The sequence below is a fragment of the Embiotoca jacksoni genome, unplaced genomic scaffold (genome assembly GCF_022577435.1).
Source record: "Embiotoca jacksoni isolate LCO1_2020_lvr unplaced genomic scaffold, fEmbJac1.0.p SCAF_3, whole genome shotgun sequence".
Taxonomy (NCBI): domain Eukaryota; kingdom Metazoa; phylum Chordata; class Actinopteri; family Embiotocidae; genus Embiotoca; species Embiotoca jacksoni.
In genome coordinates this window covers 13,694,232-13,708,124 of record NW_027185381.1, presented here as the reverse complement: position 1 = coordinate 13,708,124, position 13,893 = coordinate 13,694,232, and the positions used below count along the sequence as shown (strand labels likewise).

Genomic DNA, 13,893 nt, shown 5'->3' with positions numbered 1-13,893 from the left:
GCAATAGTCTCCCCAGTCTCTCCAGAGTGTAGCAGCAACACTATATTGACTATAACCGACAAAGTTGTAATTTGATGGTGTGTCAGCACAAAGAGCTTTCTACAGTGTGAAGGTCCGCGTGCAGCGTGGCTCAATTCTGCCACGGGCACGCGGCTCAGCATCTCCCGAAGTCTTCGTGCTGATCTACCCGAAATGAGTGACTTCGCCTGGACGCGGTCGCCACTGTTTAGCTGTCACTCTCCGCTGACCAGATGACTCTGGAGGCTGGTTTTGTTGTTGCTCTGACGTCAGTGCGAGCTACAATGAATGTGACAACATGGGTATAAAAGCCGGTTTGAAGGCTCGCGCTCCGGTGCTCCAAGCTCCTTGTCTGCACCGGGCTGACATCAGGAGACCACAGGAGGGGATCAAGATGCACTTTCTGAACTTCACTCCCATCGCCGTACTACAGCTGACTTTATTCAGCGTGCTGCACGGTAAGATCTTTGATAAGAACAAGAAGCAGCCTAGGATGTAAAATTGTAAAAAAAAAACAACAACAAAAAAACAACTTTGGATGCACTTGTGTTCAGTAGGAAGATGTTTGACCTCTTTAGCATTTGAAGGTTGAGCAGAAATGATGCTTCAAGGCAGGTGTCCCCATCCACCTGCACATCAGGGTTGAGGGTGATATCAGTTGTAGCCTCTGAGAATAATCGTTTTTTGTTGTTGTTGTTTAGCTTGTTTTCAATCTGTCTATCAAATGTATGTAATTTTACTATTTTACTATATTTTATGTCAAATGTGAGACAAAGTCTTTTATTTGTCTGTTTCAGGTGCCAAATGGACATACACTGGTAAGTCTGATAGCATTTTCTTCATAATTTGTCAGTTGTATATCAATGTATGGATATATAGTTTAACTATGTAACTTTTGGTGACTTTAGAGGCAATAACTAATTGTCAGAATATAATATGATGCTATAACGAGTTCGAGAAGATGTTATTGTTGTTGTCCTCACAGCAATACTTTGACATGGCGATGTTAAATTGTCAAATAGTAAGACTAAATTTTTAACAGTATCAAATGCAGTACTTTTTGTTAAATAAACAACCTAAAACAGTCTGCGACCCTCCTTTGACTCCCAAAGATTACTTGCACTGACATCACCCCTGTCACATCATCTAACTGTAGAGATCATTACAGACTCTGCAATCACCGCATGTCATAAGTGGCTGACTGCCTTTGTCTCATGCCTTAAGGTCTACGGGCAGGGAGTTCTTCAACCATGACTATGACTTACATAAACTGTGCTCACAGCGTGACCTCTTGTCATTGTGTCACTGCCTCTCGAAAATCTGTTGCATTCAGGGACTTAAAGTCAAAACCAAAATCAGGCAGACGAAGCAAATAAATGTAAAATAATTTTGTCAGTAGTAGAATATCTGGTCAATCCTTTAGAAGATAAACTAGTGTGGACTTTTTCACTGGGATGTTTAGGATGAGTAAGAAAAGATTTACTTTGTGGCAAAACAGTTATAGCTAGTTTTAAATTATATTGTTTAATTGAGACTTCAGAAAGAGGCTGACCCACTCTGTTTTTACTGAAGCAGTGGCTTGGCATTAAAAGGATTTTACACAGTTATTGCCTTCCAACTTATTGAAATTTGGAGAATCTGAACAACACCCAAATCAACTATTTAAAATAAGCATGTGTCAGTACATGTGTCAGTAAGGATATGCTTCAACTTGTTGTTTTATCCCGTGCTTCACAAAGTTCTGTGAACAAATATTTAAAATGCATCTATCTGTTATCTTTTAGAACGCATTGAAAAATGAATATTTTTAATAGACAACCAAATACTTACAAATTTTCTCAACGATAACATGTTAATATAACCAGAAAGATTTGTAATGATTGCTGAGACTAGAGTTGATAGAATAATAAAAAGCCTCTGGCCTCCTCTTAACTGCAGCATGGTGTATTTCATCCTCACTTACAGTCAGACCCCTGGAGGCCTTGTCATAGTAATCTCTACTCTGTAGGTCTGGTAGCACTTTCTGCTGACGGGGCCACAGCTGACTCATACAATTCATCGCCACCTCAACACTCCACCCACTGGCAGAGGACAAACAGTGAACCTTAACATTGGAGTAAAATACATGATGATGATTGTTGTAGTTTTCTCACCTTGCTCTACCACCGATGTATTGTTGAGGAGATTACTCTACAGAAAGCTGTCTATGAATCTTTCTTTTACAAAGACAGAGGGCCCTCGTATTTAAGAAATTACCCACGGCCATGTATGTCCAACCAAGGACGGCCAAGGGACCACCAAAGGCCACCAACAGCCTATCATTAAAGGGCAGCCTGCATCAAATTAAAACATGAAGTGGACAGTGAATAATTATTGCCATAAGAGTAACTTTCCTTCTTATTACAGGGAGCGTTTGCCTAGATTGAACTTTGAGTTTTGCATCAAACAAGTTTTCAGTGATTTCACAACTTCACTAGATGCCTGATGGCACATCTTATTCGGCCAATCCACATTTGTCTGACAGTTGTGTTGGGGCCGGGCTTCATGCTGCATCATTCATATTTAACCATGGTCAGCTGGCTTCTAATGAATGGTAATTTTTTTTTTTTTAATTCTGGACAGATACTCGATTAGTGCCAAATATCTGTCCCAGATGAGAGAATTGGTACATTTACATCCTTTTATGACATTTTCTGTTTTGTTAGAATTATGTTATTTCAGATATGATAGAGTCCATTCATAGCCTCACTTTTTGCTTGACATCATGTTTGAAAAGCTCAGTGTGGAAGCTTATCATTTCTATCAACACACTGAATAAAATGTCCAAAATCAAGATCTTCCTAGTTTTCCTTTCAGTCAATTTCTTACCATTTTTGTCTTCTCTTGCAGTTTTTAAAGCCCGGTGTGCCTCATTTTCTTTGCGCACACTTTATTGAGAGACACCCCCATGCAGCTGAGGTCACTTTGTAAACTGCATGACTCAATTTGCAAATGTTACCATTTTTGGTGTCTTGTGCTTTATAGAAACCTCTCATTTGGAGAGAGACAGCGTTCTCACTGGCTCTCCCTGCAAACAACAGCACGGTTCTCACTCTCGCTGCTACAGAAAGGGCCAAGGGCAGAGCCACAGGCTTCTCCCATGCTGCCATTTACATAGATAATAATACTTCACTCTGATTACAGATACAGTGTTCAGTACGCTAAAACAAGCCGTGGCCATCCCCGATTCGCCCTCATACTGGGGCACATTTTGCTCACTTGCCCTTTAAAATGGAATAGTTTAACATGTGAAATTGGGACAAATTATTTTTGGGGTACATCAGGCATGTCTTAAAGGTGTTTTATTGGTACATTGATGTTGTTGCAGGGCCAGATGGAGAGCACCACTGGTACAAGCACTATCCGTATTGTGGCGGCACTTTCCAGTCTCCAATAGACATCAAATCTGAGCTGCTAAGGTTCGATTCAAGTTTACGTCCGATTGAGGTTCAAAACTACAACCTGTCACCAAATGAGCAGCTCACTCTTGGAAATAATGGGCACTCTGGTAAGTATAAATCGACAACATTTTATACAATATTTCAAATGTAAGGTGTACTTTAAACTACTTTCATCACAGGTAACACAACTATGTATCAAATTAAGTAAATATTTACCAACACCATAATATTTGGGTTTTGACTGTAGTTCTTCTGAAGTTCATCAAATCAAAATGATGCACTTGTCCAAATATTCATCATAAATGGCCACACATAAACACGGAGACCTAATTTCTGGGTCAACCTAAAGAAAATGATAGGAGGATCTTCCTTCTACATCTGCCACAGCAATTTTCTGTTATAACTCTCTTATTATCTTAACTATCCTTTCACCCAAAGAAAGAGCGCCACGTTTAGTCTGGGAAAATACGAGCAAAGAGTAGTCATCTGCTTTGTTTCTGCTGAGACTGATGCGGCTTAACAAAAGACACTGGCTTCTGTTTAATGTGCAATTTATATTGATTACACAGTCTTAAATATAATTGCTAAATATAGCAATCAGAACATAGACAACTATGGTCATGTGTCATAAAAATAGTTCAACGATTTAAGCAGACGAGTATGCCCTTACATTTTATTCCATAAAATTATAGTTTATTGATGGTTTGAAGATTTATTGCAGTTGAGGAAAAGTGAGGTTAACTTTTGCATTCAGCAGTATGCTGCAGAACTGGCTAGATTACCCCAGGCACAATATAGAGGCTGCTATTTATTAGGAATTTCAATGACAACCTATGTATAGCTGAACACGCACGTAATGTCTGCCGGGTGATGGTGACGATTCATTGCTGTCAAATCTGTGTAAGTAAACTGTTTGCCACTGGCAGAGGCAAATAAACAGACAAATGCCCATGCATGCATCCCTAATGAGGGCTCAACAACAGGAGCTGAGTGGCATCATCAGCGTGAGATGGGTTTGAAAGAAGCTGACCAATGTTTTTCATTTGTAAGCATTCGTCATACAATGACGAACATGTGGAGGGTACCCTGTGTCACTCCACCACAAAGTATCTTAAATGTACTGGAGCTTACAGCACTTTGACAGAACGCAGTGAGCCATGCTGACCTCTTCAGTTTAGATGAGGTTGAAGCTTCTTGATGCCCTGTTGTGAACTGAGGTTACACCTGCGGTGCATTACGTGTGTATTTCTTTTGATCCGCAGTGCAAATATCCCTGCCCTCCAAGATGCACATCTCCAGCCTGCCTCATTGTTACACAGCAGCTCAATTCCATTTGCACTGGGGCTCGTCCAGTCGGCCCGCAGGCTCCGAACACACCGTGAACAGTGAGCAGTATGCAGCAGAGGTAAACAAAGCAAAGCACTTCTTACTTCCCAATACTAATTTATAAGACAGTACTGGAAAATATTAAAGTACATTTACTCCAATATATATCCATGTTTTACAACTTTTTAAAACGTTTTACTCTACTAAAATTCAGACTGATATTAGTACTTTTTACTCCGCTGGATTTATCAGACAAATATTGTTTATTACAGTGTAAACAGTTTATACAGCATGATATAATGTAATTAAAATCAGCTCCACCTACGAGTTATTGTGTAAGTAATTATATATCTCCAATATATACTGTATGACACATATAACACTCTGAATGGTGCCACTTTGCATTTTACCTTTGACACTGTAATCACATGTTGCTGTGGATACTTTTATTCACATCAAACTTTAAATGCAGGAATTTAACTTGAAATGGAAACTTGTAGCTCAGTCCGTTCATTTAAATACGTACGTCACTTATCTGCCGCATGAGGTGACGGCCTCTCTAGTACTTGACAAATGATTGAGTACTTTATGACTCAATCGTGTGACACTTGACTGGCAGAGAAATCAGAGCCACTGACACCCTTCGATGATGACGCTGCTCAAGCCAAAGAAACTCTGAAAAGCTTTGCATCTATTTGTCAGTGTTACACTGTGGCACACATTCAGTTTACAGCTGCCTCTCAGGCAGTGTCAAAGAATGCTTATTGTGCATCCTCAACAAAAAGGTTGTCTTTAAAACCTCAGCTTCTGAGATGTTAAAGAGAGGGCAGCTGACGTCATAGATGTTAACATATTTGGTCAGTTAGTTGCACATACTACAAGAAAGAAAAAAACATATAGGCCTACCTCAGAATGTACATTTCTGCACGGTATGTCTGTGCCTTACTTCTGCAGGGTTTAAGGGGATCTGAGTGCCAAACTGCTATGCTGTGGTTTTTCAATCAACTCTGAAAAGGAGTGGCTGTCTCTGCTTTTTAATGTGTGAAGCCCTGGAAGCAGTTTTCACACAATACTTTTCTCTATTTACTTTGGTACTTGAAGTAAAGCAGACAATTTGACAGTAAAGCTTAAAAGTAAGTGAAAAGAGGAGACTGTTTTATTTCATTTGGCATCTTTTGAATTACAGTGGGTAGACGCTGAAATGGTTGCAACCTGTCTGGATTTATGCGAGCATGCCCGAGCTGCAGCACAGCCACATGTAAGCTGCTGTGGTTTGACCTGAGTTTCTGAGTGGACACGTTGAGACCGAGCACTTTTTGAGTCTCTCCAGACTCCAGAACCACAGTTCCTTGATGACATGTTGAGGACGAAATGATGGGAAATTGAACATTTCCCAGAAATAGTTCAAATGTCTAAAGTCTGTAAATGCAATTGCATCATATTTGGCCAGAATGAATAACATGCCTTTGAGTTGCGCCGTATACAAAACATCGTTGCCAAACCACCTGACTGTCTGGAGTTCATTTATGTTCTGTAATTGTGTCAGATTTGTCACTGAAGTTCATATTTTGAACTCCCTGAACACCTCCCAGCTATTTCCAATCCAATTAACTTCTACTCTGCATGGAATACAGCTGTTACTGGTGGCCACAGTTTGCATTTGAATAAAAAGGAGGAAATATAAAGAGTAGGGATGCTATAATTATAGAAAATCCCCAGTCAAGTCCTATATTCTGTTAGTTTTTTACACCTTTTCTTTTATTGTGTATATCTCATTATTATCATTGAGGATAGGCTAAATAAGAAACATACTTGAAAGAAGAAACATAGAACAAAAACCTAGTAAAAAGGTCAAATTTATTGCAGGGCATTTGTATTGGACTGTATTTTAGCGATCTGCAGATAAACAAATTGACTGCATCAGGGGTGCTGTGTTCCTCCAATTCCTTATAACAGCTTTTTTACCCTCTAGTACTTTAAATGTATTTTTAACAAAATTATCTGTCATTTCCGTCACACTTTCTTCACAGAAATTACAGAGGTAAAGTACCTTTTCTTAGAAATATGTAAGCGAGCTACATCAAATAATCCACACTGTCTCTGATCTGTTTGTGTTGCTGCTTACTTTTCACCTAAGATGCACTAATTCGATGAATCTGCTTTTTGAGCCAATCTTCACTAGGTTTTGACCACATACCCATGCTATTTTGTTACGTGTTTTTTCCATTGAATCTTGACATATTTTTCTTTTCCTTCACAGATGCATGTTGTACATTACAATTCAGACAAGTATCCCAATATGTCCATGGCTGTAGACAAATCTGATGGCCTGGCTGTGCTGGGTGTCCTGATTGAGGTGAGACCTTGTGGACTCTGTGGGATCAGTGGTCTGTGACACTTTTGTGTATAAAGTATAACTATTTGACTGTATTTTCTATGCAGGTTGGGGAGTTCAATCCCGCCTTTGAACAGTTTCTAAAGTTCATCAACGGTGTCAAATACAGAGGTGAGTCTAAAGCAATGACTTTTCTATGAGAATTTCTGTTGTACTTTTGCCACACTGAATATAATCTACAAATGCAAGTAGCCATTTAATGCATATACTTTGACGACAAGAGCTTTGGTTCTTTGGTTCTTTTCTGGGTTTGAGGTCAGAATCTCCACATCTCATCAGCTCAGTGGATTTTACATAAACAGTTGTAAAGCAGTTGATTTCCGTTTTGTCATTTCAACCGTCAGATCAGAGAGTGCAGGTGCCCGGTTTCAACATCCGAGCCCTGCTGCCTGCACGCTTGGATGAGTATTATCGCTACGACGGGTCGCTGACCACTCCTCCATGCTATCCAAGTGTGCTGTGGACAGTTTTCAGGAATGACGTAACAATTTCTCGCAAACAGGTGATTCAACAATTTAAGTAACTTTTTAAAGAAGATTTGATATCAGAATAAAAAAAAAAGAGAGCTTTTAATGCTGTTTAGAGGGCGTTTTCACCACATTTAAACTATACTGGAGTGGAAGAATCTTTGTGCATAATTTGCTTTTGTTGTGTTGTGTCTTTTTTCTTTTTAGTTTCTGGCCCTAGCAACAGCCCTCTACTCGACCCATGCCCAGGACTCAGCTCCTGTGCCACTAAATGCCAACTACAGGAAACCGCAGCTCACTGACGGCCGAGTCGTTCTGGTTTCTTTTAAGGAAGGTAAGTACGTTCTTCAAAACGGGCTTGCTTTGCTGTTGAAGCATGAGTGAAAAGATCACATAAGTGACACTTTAAAAATGGCTAAAAGGCAGATTTAGATCATTTGTGGGCATTTATTCTTCTGCAAAGCACAGGGCTGTCACGCTGGCTTGGGCTTGTATGTTATCACTTGCTTGTGGCTGAGCTTTTATGCCGATCAGTTAGAAAGTTGATTGACTTTGATGGGCTTGTTCTAAAGTGGGCCATCTTTTAAGACACATCAAATTAACCACCCTCTGACATACTGAGAACATCTGCAGCCCTTAAATTTTATCTGTAAAGGCTTCCTTTTATGTGGTCACCTGGTTTACCACACTGTATGGTATTTAGGCCCATATAGTGGGGTATGAATGTGCATGTTTCCCTCTCAAAGCTATGCTTTCCTAATGGCACATGTTTTGACATGGCAGTGTGGAATCCTATGTTATTAGCTTTCCTGAGTGGCATTTAGCAGGCGATGGCTTGTGCTTTTTGAATATCACTATGGGCAGCGCTGTTGCATGCTTGGCGTGAAGGCCCAACGTCGTTCCAAGGAGAATCCCACATTCTGGGATGTTTAACAACATTGGCTCTGTGTCTGATGCAGGCAGAGGACTGCACGGTACTCTTACAGTCACACCTCCGCACACGAGGAAGCGTATCATTCAGCAGCTGCTGGTTGGAGACCTAGCAGACCTGGCTGATGAAGGGCTGTATCAGCTCCTACCAAGTGGCTCAGAGAAGCTCCATGCTGGCAAGAAGAAAGACCTCAAGAACCAGCAGAGTGAGACTCTGGCCAAATCCAAACAACAAATGTTGAATCCGTCCCTTTGGACCAAGAGCCAGACCAACCGCTATGTGGGAAAGTTTGGGCTGGCTGATGACACACTGTGCTACGTCTCACTGGAGCAGAGAGTTTTCCTTCGGCTCAGACAGTCCCACACTGAGAATCAAATGGTGCAGGCTCTCAGAGATGCAATTCTCCCCGAGCTGAACCTCAAGAGTTACCTGGACTGTAAGTCAGACTTAGCTCTCCCCACCATCAGACATATTCTCCGTGGGCGGCCGACAGATGAGGCTTTAGAGCTAGATCGCTCTCTGACACAAGCCTTGATGAAACAAAGGAAGACTTCCACGGCAACTAAGCCAAATGTACCAGTGACAAAGTCCAGCAGTCTTTCCCCTGCTACTGTTCCCAGGAAACCACAAAGCCTGGGCTATCCACATCCTTGGCTTTTGCCAATGGAGTGGGAAGACTAAAGAGATTCTTGACATAGTTGACAGTCACATCGTCACTTTCTGTAGCAGACATCAGCTGTGTGACACACAATGAAAGACAAATTTTCAAGCCAAGTCCAGTTTACTTTTAACCAGCCTTTGCTTAATGTATTTAATATTAAATTATTCTTTCCACTATGTGCACATAATTATCATTTTTATCATAAAAAGACTTCAGTAGCTAATTTACCATTCTTACTGTTTTGTTTGCAAACCTACTCAGATGTATAACCTTTCATCACCAGTGACTGTGCTCAGTACTGTAAACAGATTATGAAATATTATGACTATTTCAGTGTGTATATTTTTGTCCTGAAAATCTGCTAAATGTTTACATTCAGGTTCCAGGTGTCTATGCATATTTTTTTCCCAGCTGAACAATGCTTATTAGTAAACTACAGCAAAGCACACATTTCATGCGATGAAAATCTATATGCGTCGAGCAACAAGAAGTACACAAAACGTCTGACAAGGGACATTTATAGTGTTATACCGGATGCCAAGTTCAGTTCTATAGTATGGTAATTGTGGAGCTATACAAGTAATTATTGTCTTACACGATATAGGGATACGGCAAAACCAAATTAATTTGCTGGAGCTTCTGCGCTTTATGTAACTTTCTTACTTTTCTCTCATAATTTGTATTTCTTTTCAGATTTCCATTTACAGTAGTTGAAGAAAAAGATACCATACATACAGAACTATTTCCAATAAACGCATCATACATGAATCGTACAGAGTAGATTTCTTTCCTATTTGCACCATTTCACTCTGAACTTCGAGAATTGGTATTTTTACATGAATGTTATTTTCTACAAAATGCTAGACCTTTGCAGGCTCACGGACAGATGCTTAAAGGCGGGGAAACAAATTGAATAGAGACTCAGTAGTTATCTTCAACTTTCAAACATATACCTTCTATATTGATACAGAGGAGATTGTAAAGCAGTTTCTGAGTTGCACAGTTTTGAACAGAAGCACAGGTCATAATAGAAGAAACTGTCCGTACCACAAACAGGCTTTAGATTGTAGTACTGAGTTGTGGTCTTTTGTATCCAGTGTAAAAGGTGAGTGTACCATGTTGTTTCATACACTTTTAACTGTCCAGGGTTGTTAGCTACTTGGAAGTAAAAGACAGATAGTTTTAGACACTTTGGACTTGCGCCGGTTATGTAATTGAGATGTTTATAGATATGTAAGAAATGTTTCTGCAACACTGAGTTCATATTATCTGCGTGACTCTAAACTGTCAGCTTGTGTCATGAGAAGGTTTGTTTCTCTTATGAAAGATATTGACATTATGGTTTCATTGTTTTCTTTATCTTTAACTTCTTTCCTAGGATGATACCATATCTGAGGTGTGTGGTGCTCTTTGAATTTCATTTTCACCTTTTTTCTCTTTCTCTCTGTTACTTAGAGGACCTTTCTTGGATAAACACCGGTATGTTGCTCTTGTATATTTTGTGCGTCTTTTCTTGGTGTTAGATCATAACTTCATTTCACACTTCTTCAGTATCGAGGGATCTAACATCTTGTGTCCTGTTTAAGTAACACATAGATTAAAGTAACGTTTTCTCTGCTTGAAATTGAATCAGTTAACTGTTTGATAAAGCAGACCATCACCAAACTAAACCATCACTGGAATAAATGAATGTATGTATGCATGTGCTTTCTCATATAAATATTTATAAATATTTCTTATATTTCCTCATTGCTTTTAAGTCCCAAAAACTCAATGTTTACATTGTTTTACATATAAAAGCCCACACAACTAATAAAAACAAGACCTTAATTATTACATGAACCTTTCTGCTTGTGTTGCTCCGTGCTCTGCAGGTACACTGGTTCCCATATTGGTGAGCTCTGCACTGGGATTTGTTCTGGTTGTCTCTTTAATGTGCTGCCTATTAAGGCTAAAAAGGTAGGTAAAAGGCAAAGCAATAAAACAAGACTACAGTTGTACTTGTTGAAATTGTTCTTTACACAATAAAGTAAGTACATAATAAACTTTAGTTTTTTAAACTAGACCAATGCAAGTCAACCGGATGATTTTTTTTTTTTTTTTTAAAGGATTCAAACCTGGTTTATCTCACTGTTCTTGACAATGTCTAACTGAATTTACCCAAAGGGAAGAGTTTTAGTCAGTAAATTCAGAGCTTTCTGTGACTGATTTTAGAGGCTGCAACATATATCTAAAGTGGACAATTGCAGTGAGTATTTAGAGCGAATGGTTAACCTTAATTGACCAATACATTTGGAGTGTATGGGGTTGTGTCCTCATTAGATGGATTTTTTTATCCTCATTTGTGCCACTCTGAGTCACCCTTGACAGTGTGACACCACCCACATAAATCATAAACCCATTTTGTGTAATCGTGGTTTTCTATAAACAACTAATAGCACCCTGGAGAACATTTTCTTTGGTCTGCGCTACTATGTAACTTTGAGGCTTGTTGTGGTACGTAGTTAAGAATACATGAGAAACTAACTTTTTAGTTTGGGAAAGATAATAAAGAACTTTGTGTAGCACATTTGTCAAGAAAAGTTCTTTATTACATTTTTTTTTTTTAAATAACAAACATTTATAGCAGCAAATATGAGATGTCTAAAAATCTTTGCTTCCGTCGGAACTGTGTAGCAACTGAGCGAACAAGATGCTGCTTTTTTTATGTTAATGATACACAATCTGCTTCTGCAGGTGGAAGGCTATGTGGCAGTCTAATCCCAGATGGGATGGTCGTAGGCTGTCTGCATTAAATAGTGTCAAATGTTCCTCTTTGCTTCAAATGTTCCTCGTGAAATCTTTTCCTCCACTTCCAAACAAATTATGTGTCTTTAAAGCAAAGCAGCGGCAGCTCTGTGTTTGAAGTGGCTAACCTCTTGAATAACAAGAATTTCAGTGGCAAAAATTTAAAACTTGAGAAACCCTGAGCTTTTAATTGCCTAAATCACGTCACTCGTATATCATGGAATTAAATAACAAACATTATCATGATGGCAAAGCAAACCACAGCGGGAGATAGTTGATGGCAATAAATACATCTGAAGGGAGATTACACTTCAAGACTGAAAATTGCATGTATTTATATGATTGCCCCATCGTTCTTGTGTTTGTGTTTTTTTTTTGTTGTTGTTTGTTTTTTAGATCTTCTGCTGAACAAGACAAAAGCAACCGTACTGGATACAACATCGGAGACAAAGACGAGTACGGATCAAGAGTATAGCTCATTGTTCTGGACCTCAATCCAAAGGAACTCAGTGAAACCTCAACAACACCATGTACGACACACTGTCCCTTTGCATCGCTCATTGTGTTTTTGTGAAGTAGCCCTTTGGTTCAGTTTGGACATTTAGCACGCAAGGTTTAAGTACATCACATGATTTAGTTTGCATGCAGCTCCGGGGTTTTTTGGAGCACTTTTTTTTTTCTCAAGCCACAGTCTGGACTTCCATTGCTGTGTTGTGGCAGGCGGGATATGGTAGGCCGCCATGCTGGATGTTTTATTCCATATGACTACGTCCTAAGAGCAAGGAGGAGCTGCTGTCCACTGTAATCCCCCTTTATTTATCGAACATGATGTGTTGCGTTTCTTTAGGAGAACTCCACACAAATGCTTCCAGGCAAGCGCAGTAAAAGGCCAGAGCTGAACCGGTAAGACTCGCAAGACAAATCAGATCATGGCACACATTCCCTCGTGCTGTCCCGGCATAGTGGAAAGCCCAACCACAGTCCAAACAATAGGAGGATAGAAGTCGACATCCCTGATGGTAGGATGGCCTGAGAGGGATGGGCTATGCCACATTTCCACCAACCCTGTACTTAGAGTTGCTCTATGGATTTTATAATAAAAGGGTGCTTTGCTCCATACAAACACAACTCCTTCCCTGTGAATAATGCTGAGAGAAAAAAAAAAGGCTTTTGTGTTTTCCGGCTGCTTGTGGGCTGACCCCTAACCCCGGTCCATCAGTCAGATCACAAGACCAACTCCCCAGCAGTCCCGAGAGCTTCTCAGTTAGACTGCACCCAGTACAGTTACCCACGGGACCACTGGAGAGTTTTACATCATCATATCATCCACACAAGGTTTCCCTTTGATATTTTATCATCTCTCCTACCAGATGCTATATCCATGCATTTCTTTTGGATCATTTTAGATGTTCTCTGTGTAGATACATGCTTATACAATAGAAGGTGACACTTTTGCTGTAGGCACAAAATTGAGACAGATTAAACAAGCTGTCAGGTAAAATGAGGAAATGAAATGGTCATGGTGATAATAATATGAGGTGATAATAAAGAATAAAGCACTCATTATTTGAACACAATACTTTATTTAGTCTGCTCATTGCTGTACGTGGCAACATTTCATTGTTGATGTCTTGTTACCAGATATATATATATATTGTTTTTAAATTTGTCATTACAAATGTCACCATGTATTTGCTTTGTAAATTGTATTATTTATGTAATAGTGGTTTAAAATTGTTTATGTATGTACAGTAAGTGTAAATGATAGCTGTTATGCAGAATCTCAAATTAAAATAGATGTTTTCAAATACAATCTGTATTTTATTTGCAGTTTGTACTCTCTAGTTTTGGTCTCCATTTAGAAATAA

The 13,893-nt window shown here is 39.4% G+C and overlaps 1 protein-coding gene across 1 annotated transcript; it reads left to right on the top strand.

The window, feature by feature from the left end:
- Positions 1–392: 392 nt before the first annotated feature.
- Positions 393–11,180, top strand: ca12 (carbonic anhydrase XII). Its single transcript, XM_069162070.1, has 10 exons — positions 393–476; positions 816–836; positions 3,386–3,565; positions 4,721–4,863; positions 7,045–7,140; positions 7,227–7,290; positions 7,524–7,681; positions 7,854–7,980; positions 8,606–10,717; positions 11,113–11,180. The coding sequence occupies exons 1-9, from the start codon at positions 413–415 to the stop codon at positions 9,256–9,258; spliced, it is 1,506 nt and encodes a 501-aa protein (XP_069018171.1). The 5' UTR covers positions 393–412; the 3' UTR covers positions 9,259–10,717; positions 11,113–11,180.
- The last annotated feature ends 2,713 nt before the right edge of the window (positions 11,181–13,893 follow it).